At 33.9% G+C, this 26,629-nt stretch overlaps 1 protein-coding gene across 1 annotated transcript; it reads right to left on the bottom strand.

Annotated features, from left to right (window-relative positions):
* Positions 1-6,627: 6,627 nt before the first annotated feature.
* LOC104905899 (hypothetical protein) lies at positions 6,628-7,341 on the bottom strand. The gene has a single exon (XM_010694553.1). It carries the CDS (start codon positions 7,339-7,341, stop codon positions 6,628-6,630), a length of 714 nt encoding a protein of 237 aa, XP_010692855.1.
* Positions 7,342-26,629: the final 19,288 nt, after the last annotated feature.

Below are 26,629 nucleotides of genomic sequence, written 5' to 3'. Positions count from 1 at the left end.
GTGCAATAAGCTAAAGTGGGAGAACTTTTGATCTCTAGTTGGTGAAAGAAAGATTGAGATAATCGAATCTTATCCCTAGTAGATGCTCTTATTTAATCGTACTTGTTTGTAGAAGCTATCTAAATCAGTAGAGGAAGAAGAGCTTGAAGTTTCCTTATTGATGATGTACGGAATGTGTACAAAAATAGCTAGGCTGGAAGGACAGATAAGTACTTAAGTTTAGCAAATATGCTTATAGGAACCTTCCGTATAGCGTAGTGTATGTCTGTTGAGAACAGATCACGTTAAATTGAAATCATTATAGTATTGCACGGAGGTGAGTAAAATATCTATTGTTGGAAGGTGACAAGGGAATCATTAAATATTCCATAGGTCTAACTATTGTACAAATTACGTAAGTCATCCTAAATCAGTCACACTTAGGCAAAGTTGACATTTATACTTTATTTGTTTCAAAATAATTGCAGCCAAACTCATTAGCAAATATAAAGGTTTATGATAGAGTATAGATATATTCTTGGGCCTCAACCATCAGCTTAAGCTTTTGGTTGAGTTGGTCCTTTGACATGGTATCAAGGTCAGCGTGACAAAAAGGTCACGGGTTCGAATCTCATCCACCCCTCCTTTCTCAGTGGAATATTTCGCGTCAGGTATGAGGGAGGCCTGTGCTGCATCCACACTTCAAGTCCAAAGGGCTCTTGCGTGAGGGGGAGTGATAGAGTATAGATATATTCCTGGGGCCTCAACCATCAGCTTAAGCTTTTGGTTGAGTTGGTCCTTTGACAAGTTTAGAAAGACAATAAACAAGGTAAATGAATGAATATTTAAAATAATTTATACCCTTTCAAGAGGAGTAATTGAGTTGTTAATTATATGTTCTAATTATATTTATAAATTCCTAGTCTACCATTCTTCTATCATGCTTGTTTTATATAAGTTTTCCCATATAAATTTCTCATTATATGATAGCATATGTAATGAATTTTTCAAATGTAATCGACACTTTTATAGTGTATGCCACTCAATTAGATATAGCTATATATACAAATTTGTAATTTCCACAATAAACAGATTGCACAAATTATATGGGGGTAAACCGGCAAATATTGTATATGTGAATACATGTATGCATGATACTGCTAGATTTGGTAATATTTGTACATGTGCAATGTATCTCAACTGAACTGGTATATGCATAATAGAATGTATCTGTCATGTAGTGGTTTAATTAGCTAAGACAAAATTCTGAAGAAAAACTATGATATAGATCCATAATTTTAGGAGGTCACCCTCCCTGAAGTTACATTGTCTTGCTAAGAAGTGCCGAGAAATCTGAGGTTCTTGTTTTACACGTATAGGACCGTAAATTCATTAGCTTAAATCTGGATAAATGATATATTTTGGAAGGAGACAAAGCTGTTGGTTGTGTCCGCGGAGAGCAAGGTGCTTTTAATATTATCAAAAACGATATTCAGGAGAAAGAGAGAGACAACTTTGGTTTCATATGTTTTTATATTGGGAAATTGTTAGGACTCTATAGATGATATGTATTAGGAATAGGATTGTAATTCATAATCTGTGATAAAGTAGGACTCTCTACTTAACTCGTATAAATATATTAGGTTGATTAATGAGAAAGGTTCCGCCTATAAATTTATGACTTAGATACCAAACAATATTTTGTTTCCTGTGATGTGAAGTTTCTTGAAAATTAATTCCCTTTTGCTGTGTCTGAACCTAGGAATGAGTTGGTTGTGGGGGGACATGCAGGAATGGATGAATTTATTGATGAAAAGTGGTTCTCACTACTATTGAAGAACCATTGATGTTGAAGGGGGACTTAGCGCATGCGGTGATGTGGAGGTGGCGCTGGCAGAGGAGGTCGTGCCACGTGTTGATGTGGCGCCGGCTAAGGAGGTCGAGCCACGTGCGCCAGAAGTTGGTGTACCGAGCCCTGGAGGCGTGGTCGTGGATGTTGGCACCCAGGGAGGGTGTAAGAAAGATGATGTAACACATTTGGGGAGAGGAAAACGCACCAAGATTGCAAATAAAAAGTTGCAGGATTATGTGACTTATACAGTAAAAGTTCATCAACTCAGGTACCCGTTTCAGGATCGTCCTCAAGTACTCCCTATCCTATTATGCATTATGTTAGTCGTGAAAAATTTTCTGATAAACATCGCAGATTTCTAGCAGCCATAACTGTAGTGCACCCTCCAAAGTTCAAAGTCATTTAAAAAAGTTATGAAGCATGAAGGGTGGCGTGAAGCCATGGGAGCTGAGATAAGCCCTAGAGGATCAAGACACATGGGAATTGCAACCTCTTCCTCTAGGTAAGAATGATTTTGCGAGTAAGTGGGTTTATACAGAAAATATGATGAGCAAGGGAAATTCCAGAGGTTAAAGGCCATATTGGTTATATTTGGTCATCATCAAGTGGAAGGAACTGATTATAATGAAACGTTTGCTCCTATAGCAAAAATGACTACAATTCGCACTTTCCTAGCCATTGCAGCGGTGAAAAAATGGGATATTCATTAGATGGATGTCTGTAATGGATTTTTACATGGTGATTTAGAGGAGGAAGTGTATATGGAAATTCCTCTTGGTTTTCAAGGAGGACTAATATGGTGTGCAGGATGAAGAAATCATTGTATGGTTTGAAGCAGGCGCCTAGATGTTAGTTTGCCAAATTAGCCACTGCTTTGAAAGCTTATGCTTTAAGCAGTCTTATTCCGACTATTCCATGTTTACTTTGATTAGGAGAAAAGTTCAGCTGAATGTTCTTATCTATGTGGATTATATGATTATTGCAGGGAATGATCAGGAAGCTTTATTGAACATCAAAACTTACCTTAAAAATGTTTCTAAATGAAGAATTTAGGTGCTTTGAAATATTTCCTAGGCCTTGAAATTGCCAGGGGGACGCATGGAATTTTTATGAGCCAACGCAAATATGCCTTGGATATTATATCTGCAACCAGCTTATTAGATGCCAAGCCAGCATAATTTCCTATGGAGCAGCACCATTAGCTTGGTTTGGTTGATGGTCCTTTGTTTGATGATGTAGAGAAATATCGTAGATTGATGGTCAGGTTGATTTAGCTTGCTGTTACTCGACCTGATTTGGCATATTCTGTTAATATTTTGTCACAGTTTATGCAGGCTCCTAAAGTTGTTCATTGGGAGGCCGCTTTAAGAGTGGTTCGATATTTGAAGAAAAATCCAGCACACTGAGTATTATTTTGTTCTAATAGTGATCTCCGCTTGGAAGGGTGGTGTGATTTTGATTGGGCTAGTTGTCCTATTACTAGGAGATCTCTAAGTGGGTGGATTGTATTGTTGGGATATTCTCCTGTTTCCTGGAAGACTAAGAAGCAGCCTACAGTGTATAGTTCGTCTGAAGAGGCAGAATATCGATCTATGACGGCTATTATTTGTGAATTAAAGTGGCTAAAGCAATTATTAGGTGATCGTAGAGTTCAACATCCTGCTCGTTAACATGTGGAAGCACCCTTGTTACCATTGGACGAGGGATGAGATTATATTGTGATAGTCAGTCTGCGTTATATATTGCCAAAAATCCAGTCTTCCATGAACGTACTAAACATATTGAGGCTAATTTTCATTTTGTTCGTGATGCAGTGGCAGAAGGTTTGTGAGTCCGTCGTATGTTCCTACTAAGTTTCAGTTGGCAGACATTTTTACTAAAGTACTTGGTAGGGCTCAATTTGAATTTTTGTTATCTAAGTTGGGCGTTTGTAATTTGTACGCTCCAACTTGAAGGAGTGTGTTAGGACTCGATAGATGATATATATTAGGAATTGGATTATTATTCCTAATCCGTGATGAAGTAGGACTCTTTACTCAACTTGTATAAATATATTCTGTCGATTAATGAGAAAGCTGACTGAAATTGAACAAAATTTAACAGTAATTCTATATTGCACCACTCACTCTTGCATTTTATTTTTGGTCTTTTTATGTGGAGTAATGATGAGCAATCAAATTTTGCAAAAAATTCCTTCACTAATGTTTAAAAGCTTATAATACTCCCTCCATCCCAATATATAGTTCCTGATTCTATCTTTTCACGGGATTTAAGGTAAATAGAATCTAAGAGGGATAATAGAGATTTTTTGTTTATTTAAATAAATGTTGCATTGGAAAATATGATTTTATGAGAGTGAATGGATAATAATTGGTGAAAAAGCATTAAATGTAACCATTGGGTAAGGGTTGCCAACCCTCTTATTATTGAATTTTCATTGGTTAGGAATACATTAAAAACATTATTTTTATATCTCTTCTTTCCTCATTTATTACATACATATTAATATTTTATTCTAATGTGTCTAAGAGGGTTGGCAACCCTAAGGGTTAATCAAACATTTTCCTTCCAAAAATTAAATAAATAATGGGGACACATTTTTTTAGGCAAATTACGGAAAAATGTAGAATTAAATTTAGAAACCAAGAACTATATTTTGGGACACCCAAAATGAAAATAGGAATTATATTTAAGCGGGAGGGAGTATTAAAATGCAAAAGATTCTAGAATTCTTTTCTAGAAAAAAAAAGGTGAGTAAGAAAGAATCTATTGGAGCTCAACTACAACCTAAGTCCCCAATTAGGACACAACCACTATACAAATTGTCATCAACATCGACACAACTTTACACATTTATCCACCAGTTTCTATCAATAGCATTCATCATATGACATTCTTTTCTAGAAAATATCATACAAAACCATTGTATTTACTTGGTACATTCTGATGTAAAAAAAAAAAAAAATACTTGGCACATTCAATTACCAATCAATCAATTAAAATTAGAATCCTTTATATTAACTTAATTTTTTAAAATTACCCACATGTCCCGAGTTTTAAGAGGATTGCGTGCATTATCATATGATATTCAGGTGAGTTATAAGATCCATGAATGAGTTGAACTTTGATCTGTCTATGTTTTTGTGCCATAGTTGGTTCCATGACCGCCTATCGGCCTATCCCCTTAGGATTGGCTTCAAACTTGGGATAGCAACGAGTTTAGGTTCTAACTAGACTCTCATAATCGACTCAACCAAATCTTTTAAGAGAAATGGGTTTATGTATATAAGACCCAATGAGTACGAATCAGATATGATTATGAATGTTCACTAATCAAGTTTGGTTTCGGGTCCATTCAATGAGACCCATACCCTCCTTATATTTGGCTCATGGACATATTTGTAATTTTTTCATAAAAAACTATTATTGTACACTAATCTTGAGTCTCTACTTTCTAACTTAGCATGCTATAAGCTAATTGACCTATATAAAACTTATATAGGATCTTTGATATAATGGGTTTTAATAAGACCAACCATTAATCTAACAAACTAAACTAGAACTAAATAAAATAGAAAATAAAAACAGGATAAGGAAAATAAACCCAAAAAGTAAAGACTACCAAATAGCTTCCATTCATCGGAGCCGACGCGAAAGAACACCAGTTGACGCGAAAAAAACACCAGATGACGTGAATGAACACCAGTCGACGTGAATGAACACCAACCGGAGCCCAGCCGAAGAGGGAGGAGAAGAAAAACCCACAATATCAACATCCCACCAAGGAATAACAAGTAGTGGTCTACATAGTGGGATAACATTTAGTGCCTAGTGGGCTATGTAGTGAGCATGTTCCTAATTTCACTCTTTTCAGTGGCTCATAGTTAAAAGTTATTAGTGTATGCCTATTTAAAGACTGTTTTGTTTATTGATTTATGTGTGAAAAATATATTAAAATGTAGTTTTTTTAATTTCTTCAAATTTTTCTTTTTTATCCTCTAAAATTTTTACCATTCTATAGTGCCTTGTCTTGATTTCCAATTTTTTTTTTGGAATTTAATGCAAATATCATCGTGATAGCTCATATGCCCATTTGATTACCCAACAAAGTAAATTTTTCAAGTTACTTCTGGTTTGTACAATGATTTGGTGGACGTGAGCATAAGGTCTTAGCTTTTGAGTTGCAATAACATATGCAGAGGCCACTTTTTCATGAGTATATGATTTATGTATGAGTGTCAGTGTCAACGACATAGAGGGTACAGGATATTTCAATTTTTCGGCCTTGCAATTATTGCCATGATTTTCAACATATTCGTTTATCTTTTTAGCAAGATTAGAGTTGACATAGTTTTTAACCTATTAAGTAATTTATTCTTAGTTCAGATAATTTTTTAGAAAGCTAAAAAATTAACAACATAAGTAAATGACCTGAGTTAATTACATGATCTCTTGCCATAAGTGATAGAGTTAGTTTTGTAACAGACCGCCTACTTATAAATTAAAATTAGGCAATGATAAATCTTATATTGAAAATAGATTTAGCTCAATAATGACTAGTTTGATTTCTTTCAGTGACTAGTTTAATCCATTTGGTGATTAGATCTACTTTTATAATAAAATTCGACCGTCTCTTTTAATAATTTATATAAGTGATATAGTAGCTCATAGATTAAAGACTCTTGCTATAACATGTACAAGAATATCTTATAAAGGAGGAAAAAGAATTAACGACTAGCAATCTTGTGCCCATAATATTTGATGTCATTATATATCTATAATAGTCTATATATTTTCTAATTATTGACTATGTTTAAGAGTAAAACTCTAGTGTGAATCAAACGCCTAATAATACACTCTAACTCAACCTCAACATCTTCCATGGACTTCTCAACTTCTTCCAATCTTTTATTCGCCATGCGAACCTCCATAGAATCGCATCTCTCCAATAACCTTTGACAATTAATTCGTCGAAATTTCGACGCCAACGATGACGACAATGATCTTTGGCTATGAACGATGCTTACGGTAGTAGGCAAGGAAAGGAGATTTAATAGAGACTCCACTAGAGAAATAGAAGCCTCTTTAACCTCCCTCAAAACATGCACAACTACTATAAGACTTTGATCTACAAGTGAAAGATCCGACGTAAAATACTTGTTTTTGGTCCCTTTGATCGTCCTTAAACATTTAGCCAACTCTTTGTTCAGCTTCTTCCTGTATAAACCATGGGATGACATTTGAGCCTCAAAGTCTGAACCACCCTCGATCTTGGCTCGACGTAAGGTGTGTTGGAGCTCTTGCAAGTGTTCTTTCACCAACAAATGAACTTCCCTTGTTGTGCCGCAGACATCAAGCATCTCCAACGACGCCTCGGAGATTTCTCGGACCGATGTCGTTGTTGTTTCTTGATGGATGAGAGCTTGTTGGATTTGAGGAGAGTGAAGAAGATCATTTGCTCGTTTGTGGAGGTCCCTTAATTCACTGAAATTTGGAAGAGTTGACAACATTTTTGACAACGTTTCTGAGTTTTGTTGCGCAAATTTTTCGTAGCTTAGTGATAATTGCTAATGATGTGGGTGATGAAGAAATAGTCCCCAATTCATGGTTTTATATATGTGAAACTAAGTTTACAGGAAGATGAGGATGTAGTTTCCTAAATGGCTTAGGTTGGGAACAGCTAGTTAGGAAAAGATATGTTTATCAGAAGGTTCCGTACTTATGGTTTAATTAAGAGGCAAATTCATTTGTGGATTTTGTTAGTGTCTGTTGTTAACACTTAACAAGGTTGATTTAATTATGTAGCAATTCACGTGCACAAACATAATGTAGTACTTATGATTACTTAAAAGATAGATGATAGCAACCGACTACCGACGTCAGGTTCCCTAATTATTTAGGGAGAATTTATAGAAAAGTGACTCCTCTACCCGTAATGGATTCAACCTGATTTGCGTGCATCAGATTCGTTAACAATAGTGTACATCAACACAAAATCAAGTATTATTTGTCAATAATTTACTATATTATTTGAAAATCCACTATATCATGCATAAATTCACTATATCATTCAGAAACATATTATATTATGTATAAACTACATCATATTTATACAATCTACTATATCATTAGAAAATCCACTTTATCATGAAAAAACTTACCCATATATCATTTAAAAACAGACCATATCATGCATAAACTACATCATATCTAAACAATTTATTATATAATTAAGACACTCACTATGTCATGCAGAAACTCAATGTTTCATTCAGACACTAACTAAATCATGGAGAAAGTACATCTTTCTATTTATTAAAGCACCTGTCACGATATATACTACACAATCTACATCATCCTGCATGTTACATTAAAATTAAATGCTGTATTATATTGCATATAATTTCGCTATATGTTTTCCGTTAATAAAATCGACTATAGTATATGAGTTCACTATATCTCTATATAACTCACTATATGAATTTAAGATCAGTTATGAACCTTTTTTTTTTTAGAGGGGAAAACACACCAAAATTAGCATAAATCAAGCTTCACCAAGGCTAAGAGACCTTGGGGAAAATCAGTCGACAAGTACAACTCCTCATTTGGAGCTACCTCCCAACGAGCAACTAAATGGGCTACACAATTACCCGACCTCCTAACATGACAACAAGAAAAAGCATCAAAATAATGACTCAAAGAACTAAGTTCATCAAACCATAGAAAAATAGGAGCCTCTCCCACACCATGTTTTGCAATTGCATTATAGACACTAAGTGAATCGCCTTCCAACACTATGTTGTGCAAATTAAACCTACGAGCCATCTGGATTCCATATAGTGCAGCTCGAGCTTCCAGCAACTCCACAGACCACCGCCCAGCCCATCTTCTCACTCCTGCAGCCACAACGCAGCCACGCCAATCACGGATAACCACACCACAACCCACGCCACCACCCGCATATATGTGTGCATCAAAATTGACTTTCACAAGTCCACCAGAGGGGGAAACCACGAAGAGGGTGAGTTAGCAGACCCTACCATTCCATTATTAAACACCTCCCATGCATATTTGTTATAGTCATGCACAAGCCTAGGGGTGAAAGTTCGGTGTGCGGTTTGGATTAGGGCCTAATCCAATCCGATCCAAATAAAATTTGGATTTCAATTTTTCAATCCGAATCCAAACCAATTAGGGTTTGAATCCGGTCCGATCCAATCCGAAATTTCATACTCTAGATTGGATCCGTCCGAAAATCCGATTTTTTTAAAACTTTAATTTTTCGATGAAATAAATTAAGCACAACAACAGCCTAATAGATTTAGGAAATGAGGAATTAAGTGCAGTTAGTGTTTTAGGGGAAGGATTGAAGTGCTATGTGTATTGGACTATGGAGTAGTTTTTTTTATAATAAAAAATCAGTTAAGCACTTAAGCCCAATCCAGATACATAATACAAGGCATATTACTATTCGGTTATATTGGATTTTTGGATCCAATTACCCTCAATCCAAACCGATCCGAAAATCCAATTTTTCAAAAATTCTCAATCCGAATCCAATCCGAACACAGTTCGAATCCGATCCGAATTACTAATTTGGATTGGATTGGATTGGATTGGATTTTGGATTTTATCCGAATAACTTTCACCCCTACACAAGCCTCACAAACCCAACCGTTATTCGCACTACATCCGTAGGAGCCGTCTCAAAAACCGCGAGATTGCGGCAGTACCATCCAACCCAGACCAGAGCTAAAAAGGTGCTAAGGGACTCCTTATCGAGCTGAGAAGCCACCCACTCAAACCTATCGATAAACGAGGTTGTTGGGGCTTGAGAGAGAAGGTCACAAAACTCGCTAGAGGCCCAAATTTCCTTCGAAGACTTTTATACTCAAAGAGGGAGTATATAATAGAATCTTCCCTATCCAAGCAAATAGAACACCATGGATCTGCAGCAATGTGACGATGATGGAGTTGCTCTTTAACCCCCAGGCTCCCCTTACATGCCCTCCAAACAAAATGCTTCAACTTGGATTAGTGTGCACCAGATCCATTTATATTTTTAGAAAAATTTTCTACAATTTGTCAACCTTTTAGCAATCTTCGTTCTCAAAATTTAAATTATCCTTAAATAAGTGTAACTTTGATAACCATCTATTTCAACAGATTGTCGACCGGTTTTATAGGTAAAGGTCTCACTTTTTCTAGTTTAGTTTCAATTTCTATATTTTCGTATTTTTCTTTGTATCTATTTTTATTTTTTGCAAATTTCCAATTGTGCTCCATTTTTTTCCTCCCTTCTACGGTTCTACCCCCACTACCGCCACCTCCATCACCCTTCTCTTACCAAGACTATCTTTTTCCCTCCTCTACGCCACCACCAAACACTTTAGCCCCACCGAAATCCCAACACCACCCAACCAACACTCTCTGCGACCCCACTACTCTGACCCAACAACTCCTACCTAATACCACCACCACCTCAACAACACCACCCAACAATTGTGACCCCAACACTCTCTCTCCCTACCACCACAGCACCATCTATCCAACATTACACCCACAATTTCCTCTTCCTTCCTACCTACACCCAACAACACCTACATTTGGGTTAGAATTAAATAGTAACCATCACCTCGATCGCAGCAAATAGAGCGGTCAAAACGAGATGGTGTTGATTGATGATCATCGATCAATGATGATGGTCCAACACCCACAATGAACACTGATTGATGTCGTCGCTCAGTTTTGAGGATTGTTTATGATGGTGTTGATTTGATGATGAGGAAGATTGATGATGTTGATTCGTGATGATGATGATGATGCGTGATGTCCGATGAGAATAGATTAGAGAAAGGAGTGGTGTGGAGAGTGGACTAAGGAGGGAGATGTTGGGGGAGGGGGAAATGATTAAAAAAAATTAAAACATTTCGGGTAAATTTACCTAGGCACAAACAGATCTGATCCACGGGTCCATCCACATCTGATCTGTTCCGATCTGACGTAATCAAGTTTTCCCGACAGATCCATTCCGATCCTGAATCAATCTAACCCAGTTATATCCGACATATCCAAACCTAACCCAATCGGTTACCGACCCAAATATAATTTGAATCCAGTTAGATGTGTATATCAAAATCCGAACTAAATCTGCATCCGACATAAAGTCATCCCGAACCAAAATAGACCCGAGAAACCCCATTTAGTCCCAACCCAGTGTTTCCTGACCTATGTCAACCGAGCCCATTACCGACCCGACATTATCAATCAAATATATTTTGTTCATAACTTTAGTTCATGTTATGATAAAATCTTCTATATAAAATATTAAAAAATTATTATTAATAAGATATGTGGACATATTTGATAATATGATTATAGTTAATGTTGGTTAATGTTGGTCAATTTTGTTAAGTTGTTCATTTATGTATTTCTTGCGTCGTCACACACACAAATATGCCTTACTACTCCCTCCGTCCGTAAATAGAGTGCCCATTTCTCCAATGCACATTTGCCATGCACGTTTTGCATCGTTAATATCTTTAATTATATATTATTAAAAATTATAAAAGTTTGATTTTCTTAATGTATGCAATGAGACGAATCAAACAAGATCCCACATGACTATGTTTTTTCTTATATATTGGAATTTTTTTTTTGAACGCTTTCTTTACATTTAAATAGTGTTCAAAAAAGAAATGGACAGTCTAGGGACGGAGGGAGTATAAACTAACCAACTCAAACATATAATGAACCATTCCAACTCCACTTGAATCTGACTTGAGCTGCCCCAAGTTCAACTGAACACAACCTGAGCCGACCCAAGTCCATCTAAATCCAACTTGATCTGCACAAAACCATTTAGAACCCGACTTTTGTTTAGCCAAACTGATTTTATCCGAGCTAAAATGGTCTGATCCATACCCAACCCTCCCGAGTATACGTTGGTCGGGCTTCATCCGACCCGGCCCACACTCAATACGAGAAAATATTTGATCTAGTACGATCTGACCCGAACACATCTGACCCATCTCGGGCCAACCCAGACCCATCCGATAATGTGAGTGCAAACTTCACTTATTCATGGATAAATTCTTAAAGTTTACTTAATTTAGAAACATCTCGAAAGGGTTAACTTATTGGTGATAATTTTTCCAAAGTTTTTTTTGGTTATGGATTACTCTACTCCGACGTCTTTAGAAATCAACCTTTATTTAGATTATAAACTAGTAAGAAATTAACGTTTCTTCAGATTATAAATTTTCCTAGCTTAGATCAATTATACTACAACCTTGAAAGAACTATTCTAATAGCAATCTGACTTGTCTGGACCCGATTCATGTTAATAGTGTGCATTAGGCTAAAAGCACACATCATTTATAAACAATCTACTATATCATTAAAAAATCAATTATATCATGCTGAAAGCCACTATATCATTCAAAATTATACTATATCATACATAAACTGCATGATTTTGAAACTATCCACTGTATACTTCAGATTCTCACTATATCATTCAGAAACTCACTATATCATTCAGAAAGATACTATATCATCCAAATTTACATCATTTATGAATAATAAACTATGTCATTCAGACACTCATATATCATGTAGAATCTTACTTTATCATTTAAAAACTCACTATATCATTTAGACACTCACTATACCATGCAGAAATTACATTTTTATATATGTTAAAGCACGTGTTTTATAGACTACACACATATATTTAACTGCATGTTAAAATATTATATTAAAATTAAATCCTCCATCATATTGCATATAATATCATCATTTATTTTCCGTTGATAAAATCCACTATATTGTATCGAAATACAATATATCTTTATAAAACTCACTATATGAAGTTAATATCAATTACCAACTCGGTGCATACTAAATTAGTAATAGTATGCACCGGGTTCATTTAATTTTTTTTTTCTAATTGTCTTTATCTTTCTTTATTTTTTAAAAAGTAAAATACCTGCTTATATATATAAATAACTAACCCATTTAGTAAAATGTTGTAGTGCATTATTTTTTATCTTGGAATCTATGTTTACTTGTGTCTTTATATTCCATACATCAAGGATATGAAAAAAACTCTAGCGTTTTGTCTTTTGTGATTGAATATTTGTTCAATTTGATCATCATTTTGTGTCACTATATACTTACCATACGTAAAACTATAAGTGATAGGACATGTTTTAAGCAGTAACTAGTTATTAGGTCCGGGTTATGTCTCGGGTAAGAAAAAACTTCATTTATTAATATTGTACTTTAAAATGATAATACTAAATACAACTTGGTTTAGTAGTTAAAAATTTAGTATATGTTTATATGAAGTTGAGGTCACGGGATCAAAACCTATATTATGCAATTTCTAATTTTTTTTTTATTACAAATGGATTATATAAACGAAAACTCACTTACGGAGAGTGACACATGGAAATGTTCCCTGTTTACGAATATTTTTTAATATATTTATATAGATGATGATTCATATATATATATATATGCACACTATTGCTAGATAGTTTAGGTCCTTTTGGACCAACATATATAATAATGAATTTAATACTCCCATTTTTCAGCTTATTTAAATCTATACAATGCACCACTCGTTCCACTAATTAAGGTTCTGTTTTTTTTGGGCACGGCTTAGTTTAGTTTAGTTTAACTTGGCTCAATTAAGTTCTGTTTAATTTAGTTCAGTTAGTTTCTTCTTACAGTTGTAGTTCAGTTCACCTCACTTTAATTTAGTTCAGTCACCTCAGCCTAAAAGAATAGCGCCTAGGGGCATTCACATAACTTTGATTTATGGCAACTACCTCCGGTTCCGAAAGATCCTCCTTCTTTGACATTTTGCACTATTCACAAATTTCGCTTCGAACGTTGCATGTGACTTCTATTGCCTTTTGATAGTTCGGTCGCATAATTTCTTTCTTTCTGTATTTCCGGAATATGAGTGTGTTATACGTAAGAATAAATATAGTCACGTGTGATCTTGTTAGATTCTTCTTAATATGTGTTTTATAAATATCTACTTTTTATAATTTTGACAAATACATAATTAAAAATATTAGTATCAATGACTTGCATTGACATGTGTGAAAAGAGAAAATGGAAGGATTTTTAGTAACTGGAGGTAGTATATTATTAAAATACATATTGACAAACACCTAGAGATATATCCATTCACCTAAATTCGTCTTATCCCAACTTATTTGAACTTATTATTCGACTAAATTAAGCTCACTAAAACATAAAATTAGAACAACCATACTATATTGTACAATACCTCCAATTGTTTTGATTGGTGAATTGTCATTTATGGGTGTTTTTTTTTTATCTAGGACATTGACTTTTTTCCTAATATGCACGCCATTTATCTCTTAGTTAGTGTTCTCATCTTCCTCTAAAAATAAGTTAAAAGTCTAATAAGTTCTAATAAGTTCATATTAGTTTTAATATATTAGTAAATGAATTTCATTAAGTTGATGCTAAGTTTTGTTCAGATTTTTCATTTATGTTTAGATAAGTTCATATAAACTCAAAAGAATTCATTTTTAAAAAAATGAACCCTTACTTTTAGTCTCATGAACTTTCTCTAACTCTTTCACTTAGCTTTTCCCTTGCTTTTGATCTCCTACTCTCTACCTATTGCACTTTTTCTTTCATACATGTGGAAAAGCATATATACTAATTTTTTATAAAAATGAAATAAGTTATAATTACAAAATAACGATATTATCAAGAATAATAATAATACAACAACAACAATAATAACAATAATAATGGTAATAACAATAATCATTATTATTATTATTATTACTATTATTAGTATTGCTATTATTATTATTATTATTATTACAATTATTATTATTATTGTTATTATTATTATTGGTGTTGTTGATGATGATGATGTTGTTGTTGTTATTGGAACTTCTCGTAAATTATTATTATTATTATTATTATTATTATTATTATTAGTATTATTATTATTATTATTATTATTATTATTATTATTATTATTATATTTATTTTATTTTATTATTGTTGTTGTTGTTGATGTCGTTATTGGAACTTCTCGTAAACTACTGTATATATATATACTTCCTCCGTGTTTTTTACAGATGCTACATAGAGAAAGTGGAGGAGTTTTTAAGAAATGTAGAGAGAGAAAGTGGGGGACCATCACTTTTTGAATAAAAAAAATTTGTTAAGGAAAAATAATGGGTTTTTTAAAGGAGAAAGTGGGGGGGACGACCAACGTTTTATTAGTATTTAATAATTTTTATGGTGAAATGTGATCAATATATGGTATTTAGCATTTATTATGACATTTTCATTTCAGGAAAATGTATCATCTATAAAGAAAACAGAGGAAGTATATAACAAGCTCACTTTTTTTAAAGGTAAGGAGAATTCTCTTGCAGGGAAAGAGGAAATTGAAGATCTTTCTTGCAAAGGGTGAGAATCGAACCTCCATTACAGAGATGGAAAGAGGAACTTACAACCACTAAGCCAACCTTGATCCTCATAAACAAACTCTCATATATATTATATTCTCTCCAACTTCTATAGACTTTTAATTTTTTTTTCAAAGTAAAATCTTCTGAAAATTGACCACAAAGTCCGACTTTGTAACAAAAATATAGTTCTGTGTGAGTTTATTTGGTTGTTTCAATGTACAGACTCAAATTATCAACCATTTATAAAGTTTATGATTGTTTTTTTTATTAAGTAAAAGTAATTTGTATTATTCACTATTTCACTATGTAAGCCATTTAATTATCAGTTTAGTTAATAAATAATAAACAATATAGACGGTAAAAAAGATATGTTTAAAAGGACTTGAAAAATATTAACGAGGAATATATATTAGAGGACAAATGAGTATATAATATTCATATGAGTTTGTCTTGTCAAAGATTTCCTACTTTTAAATTGAAATTAGGCAATGATAAGCTCAATAATAAAAAGAGAATCAGCCCAAATAGTGATTAGGTTAATTTCTTTCGATGACTAGTTTAATCCATTTATTAACTACTATATCTAGTTTTATATAAAATTAAATATCGTCTCTTTTAATAATTTTTGCGTTCATATATAAACCTTTATAAAATAGACTCTTGACGTCACTGTAGATACAAGAGTTAACGATAGGAGAGAGTTCTTGGAAAGTGACGCCTTTTATTTGACTTTTGGATTAAGTCATACAAAATTGTTATTATTTTTTAATATTAAATAAGGTGAATCTGCAGATTTTTTTGAGTGGAGTGGACAGTACTATGGTCAAAATCCAGGCTCTGTGGCTTGGGATTCATTATATAAACCAAAATCAACAGACGGCTTCAGAAATGTTATGCTATGGAATATAGCATTTATAGGCAAATATGTATATATGGGCAGTTGCTACAAAGCAAGATAGTGTTTGACTGAAATGGATCCACTCAATGTACTTGAAAGATGGAAATTGGTGGGCCTATGCACCTAAAACAAGTGCTAGTTGGTACTGGAAGAAGGTATGCAATATTAAAGAAAGACTCAAACTGATATACACTGAACAGGAGATGAGACAAATGACAACATATTCTGTCAAGGCCATTTATGAGAAGCTTTGTGGTGAATTCAATGATGTTACATGGGATGCTGCAGTTTGGAATAGACTTGGAGTTCCTAAACATCTTTTCATAACATGGCTAGCTGTGCAAGGGAGATTATAACAACAACAAGATTGGCTAGATATGGTATTAGCCCAATTGATCAATGTCAGATATGTGCTAATGCACCTGAACTTCATCAACATTTATTTTTTGACTTTCCTTACAGTGAAGCTTGTCTGAAGCAGATTATAGCTTGGTTGAATCTACAATGTCCAATAGAGGAATTGCAGCACATCATAAGAAGAGTACAGTTGAGCAGAAGGACCAAATTTCAGAGGAATGTTATATATATAGTAGCTAGCCTAATAAGTGCCTTAACCTATGTAATCTAGAGTTGCAGGAACTTAGCATACTAGAAGGTATATATACCAACGATAGAAATGAGTGTTACACAGGTTAAAGATCTCATTAGAACACGTGTAATGGCTGTATTACCTAACAAAATTTCTAGGACTGATTATAACTGGATTGTAAAGTTGTGATTTGTTCCTAGTGACCTTGATGGTATGTTCCCCTTTTAGGTTAGGGAGTCCAACCTAGTTGGTTTGCCTTCCTTTAAGGGGTTTAGATTGTAATTGTTCTTCATTAATCTACTCACTTACTTAGCAAAAAAAAAATCAGATGAATCACAAATATGAAATGAAACAAAAATAGGGAATAATTTCATACAACGACATAGAACTAGAAAGAGGGAAGCTAGAGTATTAATCAGTATAAAAATTATAAAATTTTGACCTTGATAAAGCAAAATTAGACTATCAAACAATAAAAGGAGGAGGTACGCTATAATTATACTAGTTTTGAAGCCCGTGTGTTGCACGAGTCCTTGTTTATGGTATTTATTTGCAAATTTTTTGTTAACATTATTGATTTTGTTTTGCTGTAAAATGAGATTTTTCAACACCATTTATATTTCCATACTTCCTCTGTTCTTTTTCTATTGCAATAATCACTACTTTGGGTAGTTTTATCTACGGTTTTTCACCAAATGCCCCTGAGTTTTCACGAAATTCACCGGGTACCCTCGCACTTTTAAAAATAGACCTAGTACCCCTCAGTTTCAACATAATACACCCAAATGCCTTTAGTGACTAACGGCGTTAACTGCCGTTACTCTTAAACCCTAATTTTGTATTTTAAACACTAATCATAACCCTAATCCTAACCCCTAACCTTGAACTCTAACTCTAACCCTAACCCTAAACCCTAATCCTCTCTTACCACCCCCCCCCCATCCTCCCAGCAACCCCCCTATCACCATTGCCCAGCAGCCCCCGTCCCACCACTACCCAGCAACCCCCCTAACCCCCCGCAGACCCGGCGTTTTCCCCACCCCACGTAGCACCCCTGGCGTTTTTTCCACCACCCGTAGCTAGGGGTGAAAGTTATTCGGATAAAATCCAAAATCCAATCCAATCCAAATTAGTAATTCGGATCGGATTCGAACCGTGTTCGGATTGGATTCGGATTGAGAATTTTTGAAAAAATGGATTTTCGGATCGGATTGGATTGAGGGTAATTGGATCCAAAAATCCAATATAACCGAATAGTAATATGCCTTGTATTATGTATCTGGATTAGGCTTAAGTGCTTAACTGATTTTTTATTATAAAAAAACTACTCCATAGTCCAATACACATAGCACTTCAATCCTTTCCCTAAAACACTAACTGCACTTAATTCCTCATTTCCTAAATCTATTAGGCTGTTGTTGTGCTTAATTTATTTCATCGAAAAAATAAAGTTTTAAAAAAATCGGATTTTCGGATCGGATCCAATCTAGAGTATGAAATTTCGGATTGGATCGGATCGGATTCAAACCCTAATTGGTTTGGATTCGGATTGAAAAATTGAAATCCAAATTTTATTTGGATCGGATTGGATTAGGCCCTAATCCAAACCGCACACCGAACATTCACCCCTACCCGTAGCACCACGTCGATTCCTCAACACCCGCAGCACCCATTGATTTTCGCACCCTCCCCCACCCAGTCGATTTTCGTTCACAAACCTCCCACTACCATCGATTTCTGGGCTCGCGTGGGCTTCTAGGTTATTCATCGACGGGGGTGGGGGTTTAGGTGCCGAAATTGACTAGGGTTGGTGTAACAGCCCGAACTTTCGAGCTGCTAGCTAATTACACTTAACATTTATAAGACTCAATTAATACTTAATAACCTCGAATTAACTATTCACTCGCAGCGGAACACATAACTATTAAACGATCCTGGACCTGTGGGTCAGGGCCCACAACACATCATCCTCGATAACTAAATAATAGATTACATAATATCTTACTCAAATCCCAAAATAATATAATACTTAAATATCCAATGAGAACTTAATACAACAACTTATATTCTAAATAATTTAATTTCCATCTCTTAACTGAAAACTATTTCTCTTGATTCATTCAGAACCCGAACATACACATGCAAATTATAGAGAAAAAAATACAAAACAAAAACAAAAATGAGCGAAAAACTCAATAACTTTACTTTAGCCGACAAAACGTTTTGGTTCATAAACATTTTTCATATTAGAAACAACTTGGTAATTGTTCGGAAATAATTCATCTTTTAAATATATCGCTGGCATAGCTCAATTACTTAACATAAATCGCTGGCAAGTACAGGCTTATAACATAACTTAATATAACATTCGACCTTATCTGGTCTTAACTCATATACGAATCATTTTACTCCACCTATACCTAGCCCACTATTCATCTCAACTCATAAACTAAGCCAGCTAAACCATTTCGAAACCATTTTCTCATTATCATACTCAAATCACATTTTTAGAATACTTTATAGTTTCCGAACAATTCCAATAATATAACAAAGTCATATATATTTCACAAATCCATACATGAAGATGCATCTATAACCATGGCCATGACTATAATTGATAATACGATATCAAAAGACAACAAACACACACGGACATTTAAATAAAATTTGCTGAACATAAAGGTTACTTCATACGAATTCTAATTTCTTAATCTCCAATCCAATAATCAAAACCTCCAAGCTTCTTTAACCTCTTTGAGATTCACCATTCAACATTCAAATACACCTCAACAATAACACCAACTATTAATACTCATTCTTAATAATTTTCAAACATACAGACTCCTAATACCAAACCATCTCAATCTGAATACTTGACTTAACTAATCAAGGTCTCATTAACATCACGACAAATCATTTCCAAACAAAGAAACCATTAAAGAACAAATACTCCATAATTAGACTCATGTTCCACAATCATTTTGCATCAAATTCAAATCTTCAAAACAAAAATCCAATTAAAACTGATTTTCAATTTACAAATCAAAAACATATTTGTATAGCAAAATCAGTTTTAGGCCTAACTTAATTAATCAAAACAAATAATCACAATCTTTAAGTGAACTATTTTAAGGAGAATAGTATTGTACCTCTGCTCAAAAGCAGGGACGAACAATAAGAAGGAAGCAGCCATGGCAGCACCACGGCGGCAGACACGAACAGACGAATCAGAGAGAGAGAGAGAAAAAAGGGCAACAACAACAGCAAAGCAAATGAAACTCCGGCGAAGGGAAGACGCGACCACGGGCGAACACCGACGAGCAGCAGCAGCGCGACAATGGCAGCGCAAGTCCGGTGGTCGTTCGTCGGTGGAGCTCGAGCAGGACGAGAGAGAGAAAATAGAATTGGGGTTTGGTGTTTTTGGGTAGAAGACACGGGAGAGAGAGGAGGGTTTTTATTTCCTTTCCTAAGGTTTTGAGAAATTTGGACAACTAAGTACAATTGTGGCATTCCCACGAAACATAAGGAAATAGGTTGTTTCCCTTTTTTTTTATTATTATTATATATTTTCTTTTTCTAAATCAAATTTAGAATCATCAAAGAATTTCAAAACATTTTAATTCAAAAATTTCCACAACACAAATAAGAATATGATAATATAATTCTCAAATGATCTCTTATTAATATAAAGTTTAGTTAAACTAATAAACAAAATTACTTAATTTAAAACATACTTAAAAATACGGGTTGTTACAGTTGGGGGGAGGGTGCCGAAATCGACTGGTGTTGCGGGTGGTGGGGAAATCGATAGGGGTGGGGAGGGGTGGGGTGCTTCTTGAGAGTGGGGGACATGCAGGGGTTGCGTGGGGTTGGGGGGAGCTCCTGAGCAGTGGTGGGAGGGGGCTGTTGGGGTGGGGGCGGGGGCTGCTAGGACGGTGGGGGAAGGGTGGCAGGAGGGGCTGCTAGGAAGGTGGGGAAGGGTGGCGGAGAGGGCTGCTGGGAGGGTGGGAAGAGGTGGTGGGAGGGTGGGGGAGGGCAGTGGTGGGAGGGGGGCTGTTGGGGTGGGGCGGGGCTGCTAGGACGGTGGGGAAGGGTGGCAGGAGGGGGCTGCTAGGAAGGTGGGGGAAGGGTGGCGGGAGAGGGCTGCTGGGAGGGTGGGGAAGAGGTGGTGGGAGGGTGGGGGAGGGTTAGGGTTTAGGGATTAATTAAGGATTTACTTATCCATTACACTTGTTAATTAAAGGGGTACCTCTATGCTAAACTACCAATTTTTTCATTTTCTTAAAACTATGTCCAAACCCATTGTTGCAATAGAAAAAGAACGGATAAAGTATTTGTCATTCTACTCTTATTTCTAGATTTTTTATTGTGATATATAAATTCTATATTTTTTAATATTAAACTAAATATTGTAGCTAAGTCTATTATTAAATAGTATCCCGATAACTGGTATGACTAACATAGTTAACACAACATTAACATGAAAAATACCCCAATGATACTTGAAGAAGTAGAGTACTTATTTAATAGATGCATGATAGAAAAATTATAGAAAACATGAGTGTCAGCCACAACTTCAACATTTAATGACACATAAACATTAATGCATATAAAATGGAAGATGGGAAGGAAAAAAAGATCATAATGACGGTATCATAAATATAATTAATAAATATAAAACTAACATCTACTAATAATCGAAAATGTTGTTTAAGAGAAAAATATATCTCTTTATCCATCATGACCATATCAAGATTTATCAAACTTTCTCCTTTTTTAATGATCTGTGACCTCAAATAGTCTAGAAACTCGAACCTTGATTTTCCAATTAGTTTCGTTGAATCAAGTTCATGGATAAAAGAATAATATCTGACATATAGATATATGTAAAAAAACAAACATGAATAATTATGTATACAGTAAATATTCTATGAATAAAATAATAAGTGAATTGCATAATACCTTTGCAATGTCGTTGACACACTTTCATTTGATTCATGTAAGGCCACCATGGTATGCTATAGTTTCAAAATTATAAATATATATTTTTATCTTTATATAACTCAATTTTTAAAAGTATGATTTTCAAATATATAATTGATATTGTCCCACATATAATATGCTATTTTTATAGTTATTTTTACATGTAATTAAAATAAAAAATAAATAATACGTTATTTTTCATCCAAATAAATAAATTTTCATAAGTTGTAAAACTATATTGTATATAAAACTTATTTCGAAACATATTTCGAGCACTCTCAAATAGTGAAAGCTTATAATATTGCGAATTTGTAACAAAAGTTATATTCAATTTACATAGTATAATAATTTAAGTGGTTTATCTAAAATCAGAATGTAATGTTCACTTATTCAAAACACCTTATATGTATTTATATCTATAGTGAACACTATTTTTTTAAAAATAATAATTATAAACAATAGCATGACATGCTTAGATGGAGCTCTGTATAATTTTCAAAGGATGTTTTTAAAAATCAAACTCTAATTTTTTCATCATCCAAAGTTCTAATTTATATGTAACTTTATCGCTATATATTTTAGTTTTTGGTGTAACAATAAATTTTACTTAATAAACTTTGTTGTAATACTAAATTGTTTTGGTTTAGTGGATCAATTAAGGTCAAGATTTTAAAAGATAATATGTCTAATTCTGTAAATTGGACCTATTATAAAATACTATAATCACATGTTTAACACTATACTTATAGCGTAATTATTATTATATTTATCAAAAAAAAATACTAAAAAATATCTTACCATTCATCTAATTAAATATATTTTCATGAATTGTAAAACTATATTGTAGACGATTCTCATTTTGAAGCATATTTCAAGCACTCTCCAATTGTAAAAATGAAAATGTTTTGAATTAAGTAGCAAAAGTTAAATTCAATTTACATAATATAATTAAATTAGGTTGTTTATTCAAACTAAACGTAAATTTCCCCCTAACCAAAACTCCTTTTATATATTTAAATATGTGTAAAACTCTATTTTTTATTATATTTAAGATAAAAATTAATGACAAGACAATCCTACGGGTAGTCGGGTACTCTCTATTCATAAGTTGTAGAACTATATTGTATATAGATCTTATTTCGAAGCATAATCGAGCACTATCCAATAGTATAAAAATTATAATATGCTGACTTACGTAGCAAAAGTTATACACAAATTATATAATATAATAATTTAAGTTGTTCATTCAACACGAAACTCTAATTTTCGCTTATCCAAGACTCGTTATATGTATTTAAATCTATGTAGAACTCTATTTTTACAAAAAATAAAAATCAAATTGATGGCATGACAATCCCATGTGGCACGCTTTATGTTCCTGAAAAGTTCCTTATATATATATATATATATATATATATATATATATATATATATATATATATATATATATATAGGAATTGGATCTTGTGAACACCACTCCTAGGCTGAAAACTGAAAACATCCAATCTTGACAGTCCAATTTCGCTTGGTTTTATTAACCGTTAGATCTTGCTTAGCTTGGTCATCTAGAACTACTAGAATTGCACATGACTTTCTCTCTCTTACCTTCGCTCCTTTCTCACCGGCGATTTTCTCTACTACCTCATCTCAACTTCCATTCAAATCCTTTCTCACAAATATAACTCAACCTCAGTCAACAATGGCGTCGCCCGCCATGGATTCACCTTTCTTGCACCTCCAAACTCCGTACTCTTCTCTCTCGACATGTCGAGTGACGCCTTCACCTACGTTCACTCCCTTCGTTTCCATGTCGTTCCTCTACGACTCACGTTTGCAGAGCTTCGCAATGTTTCTCTCTCCTCAAATCCTTACCTTGAGACTCTTGCGCCAAGCCATGTCGTCTTCGTCACTTCTTCTGGTCGCCGATTCGTCGCCATTGATGGAGTTCGCGTTTCTTCTCGTGACCTCTACTTGAGGTCGACGTCGCCGTTCATGGCTTGACGGAATTCTCGTTTTCTCAAATGAAGAAATATCTGTGTTTTGATTATTAATTGAGGTTGAATAATTTTAAATTTCTCTGTTTTCTGGTTTGAGAGTTATGTGATTTGATGAGTAATTGTTAATTTTCTGATAATTGTGAGCTCATTTTGATCATCATTATCAGATCTTCAATTGAACTTTTGAATCTAGTAATTTTCGAACGAAATTGCGAAGAGATCTTCATTTTTCATTCAAATTCGATCTGTTTTGTTTGCGATTTTTCAGAGATCTATCACATTTTTCATAATTAATGTATTTATTTGAATTATTTGTAGCAGATTTTGACTGCACCGGACAAAAATGAAGAGATATGTTTATATCAATGATGATGAATCCATGCGTGAACTTATTTTTGACAATCGCATATCGAATAGGAAATGTACAGTGCTTAATTTCCTTCCGAAGAATTTATCGTAACAGTTCAGGTGATGCCAAATTAGTTGGTTGTATTTTTATTGATAGTTAATTTGCCTTTTCTTTATCAAGCATTTGTTGTTGCGAAATTCGTTGAATGTTATTGCAAGTGTTGATAAATCAAGTTATTGTTGTTTTGATATTTTTTTATAGTTACCTTAGAAGGGGAAGAAGTTACTCTTATAGCATATAAAGTTACACTAAAAGTGCTAAAAGTTGTCCTTGAAATATATATAAAATTACCCTAAAATTGCTAAAAGTTACCCTAAAAATGGTAAAAGTTACCCTAAAAATGGTAATAGTTACTCTTATAATAAATAAAGTTATCCTTGAAATATATAGAACTACCCTTAGTATAATAAAGTTACCCCGAAACTGAAAAAAGTTACCCTAAAAGTGTTAAAAGTTACCCTAAAGGGGTTAAAGTTACCTCTGTTTTCAGTTTTCAGATTAAGAGCGGTTTTCAGCGGATCCCACCCATATATATACATATACATATACATATACATATACATATACATATACATATACATATATATACATATACATATACATATACATATACATATACATACATACAGGGGCGGAGCCAGGATTTTGGATGCGGGGTAGCATAATTTTGTGATTGTATCGGGTAGAAAAAAAACACCCCATAAGTTCTAAATTCAAAATATTACATAGTCCAAACACAACATCAATGACAAAGTACTTTAATAAAAGAAAGTCACACTTATGCATGACGAATACCCAAGTTCTAAAACTGATGGTTTAGTTGAGTAGAAGACTTGGATTAGAATCTTGATTTTTATTATGTCCTTTATGAAATTCCTCGTTTGTTTTTCTTTTCATAACTGGAAATACATTTATAAAATTAACACAAGATTTCACTTATCAACCCAACTAGTATGTTTCTAAATTAGAACACCACAAAACAATTATTAACCTCACAACTAACAACACAAAATCACAGGAAGACTTTTCAAATAGATAGACTACAAGAATCACAAGTTACAACATCATAATTGTATATTATTACAAAACCACAAAATCACAATTGTATATTATTAAAACATTCACAAATTGTGTATTATATACAATTTACCAGAAATTCAAACAAATTGGCATTTCAACCTGTAAATTAACAATTTCAAACCAATTTATAAAATTCATTCAACTCACAAATCCAAAAATTAACAATTCATAAATCATAAGTCTCGAAATCAACAAGTAAAATTAGATAAAAAGTAGTAAAGAATTGAAAAAAAAAACTAACTACACGAAGAAGACACGAGAACGACAACCACCAACAGTGGCGGTTCAAGCACCAAGATAAGCTATCAGAGGAAGACGCTCCAAACACAGAGATTGAGAGTAGCAGCGTTTGCAAAGAGTTGAAGGAAAACGTTGTCATGGTAGAGCAACAGGCAGCAGCGAAGAGAAAGAGACCAAGAGAAGAGAGAGAGAGCGGAAGAGGAACAGACTGCAGGGATAGAGAGGCGCGGAAGAGAGAGAGGCGCAGAAGAGAGAGAACGACATTAGGGTTTCGCTTTAGCGTTTTTTTATATTAAAAAATTTATTTTTTTAAAAAAAAACAGGGGTAGCACGTGCTACCCCTTGTTACAACGTAGCTCCGCCCGTGCATAGATATACATATACATATACATATATATATATACTCTGCATGTTATATACACTCCTTGTCGAGAAAATATTTATTGTCTCAATGCCTGTTTTAGAATTTGAACTCAAGTGTTATATAATGATGAAAATCAGCTACTATTTATAATTTTCTAGTCTCATGTACTTGTCACCATTTATTTGATCACCCAATTAATCATGTACGAGTACAACTATAAATGGTATATGCATTTGTCATTTCTAAAAGGACAATTCGGTCTGAAGTCAAAATCGACTGTGGAGTACAAGATCGATGATGTGTTTAAACAAGTTAGCAAGCGGAAACTTCATCAGAAATTACTGGAAATTTGGATGTTTAGACAGAGTGTCTGTATTTAATTGTAAATGACTTTGGAGCCCTTGGAGGGCACAAATTAAAAGAAAAAGCCGAGTGTAGAATATTGATGTTTGGCACTTGGCAGTGAGATGTTTTATGGGAAAATGAGAACGTCAAAGAGTGGTGGTTTAAAAATTATAGAAACATAATGCAAATTATATACTTCTTTTATTTTTCTTTACATGTTACACTTTCTATTTTAGAAAGTTTCAAATTAGATGTTACATTTTTATTTTGGGTAATAACTTTTGTCTATCTCTCTCCTATCACATGTTCACATGAAACCCTTTTGTCTTATTTCTCTCTATCTCTGTCCTCTCTAAACATTATCTAGGAGTCCATCATTTGAAAAGTGTAACATTTAAAAAAAATGGAGGAA

This window comes from Beta vulgaris, chromosome 1 (genome assembly GCF_026745355.1).
Source record: "Beta vulgaris subsp. vulgaris cultivar EL10 chromosome 1, EL10.2, whole genome shotgun sequence".
Classification (NCBI taxonomy): domain Eukaryota; kingdom Viridiplantae; phylum Streptophyta; class Magnoliopsida; order Caryophyllales; family Amaranthaceae; genus Beta; species Beta vulgaris.
The sequence above is the reverse complement of the archived record's forward strand: the minus strand, read 5'-3'. Positions and strand labels throughout refer to the sequence as shown.

Bases quoted from the DNA above. Each gene is read 5' to 3' on its own strand.
- LOC104905899 (XM_010694553.1), bottom strand. From the start codon at position 7,341: ATGTTGTCAACTCTTCCAAATTTCAGTGAATTAAGGGACCTCCACAAA.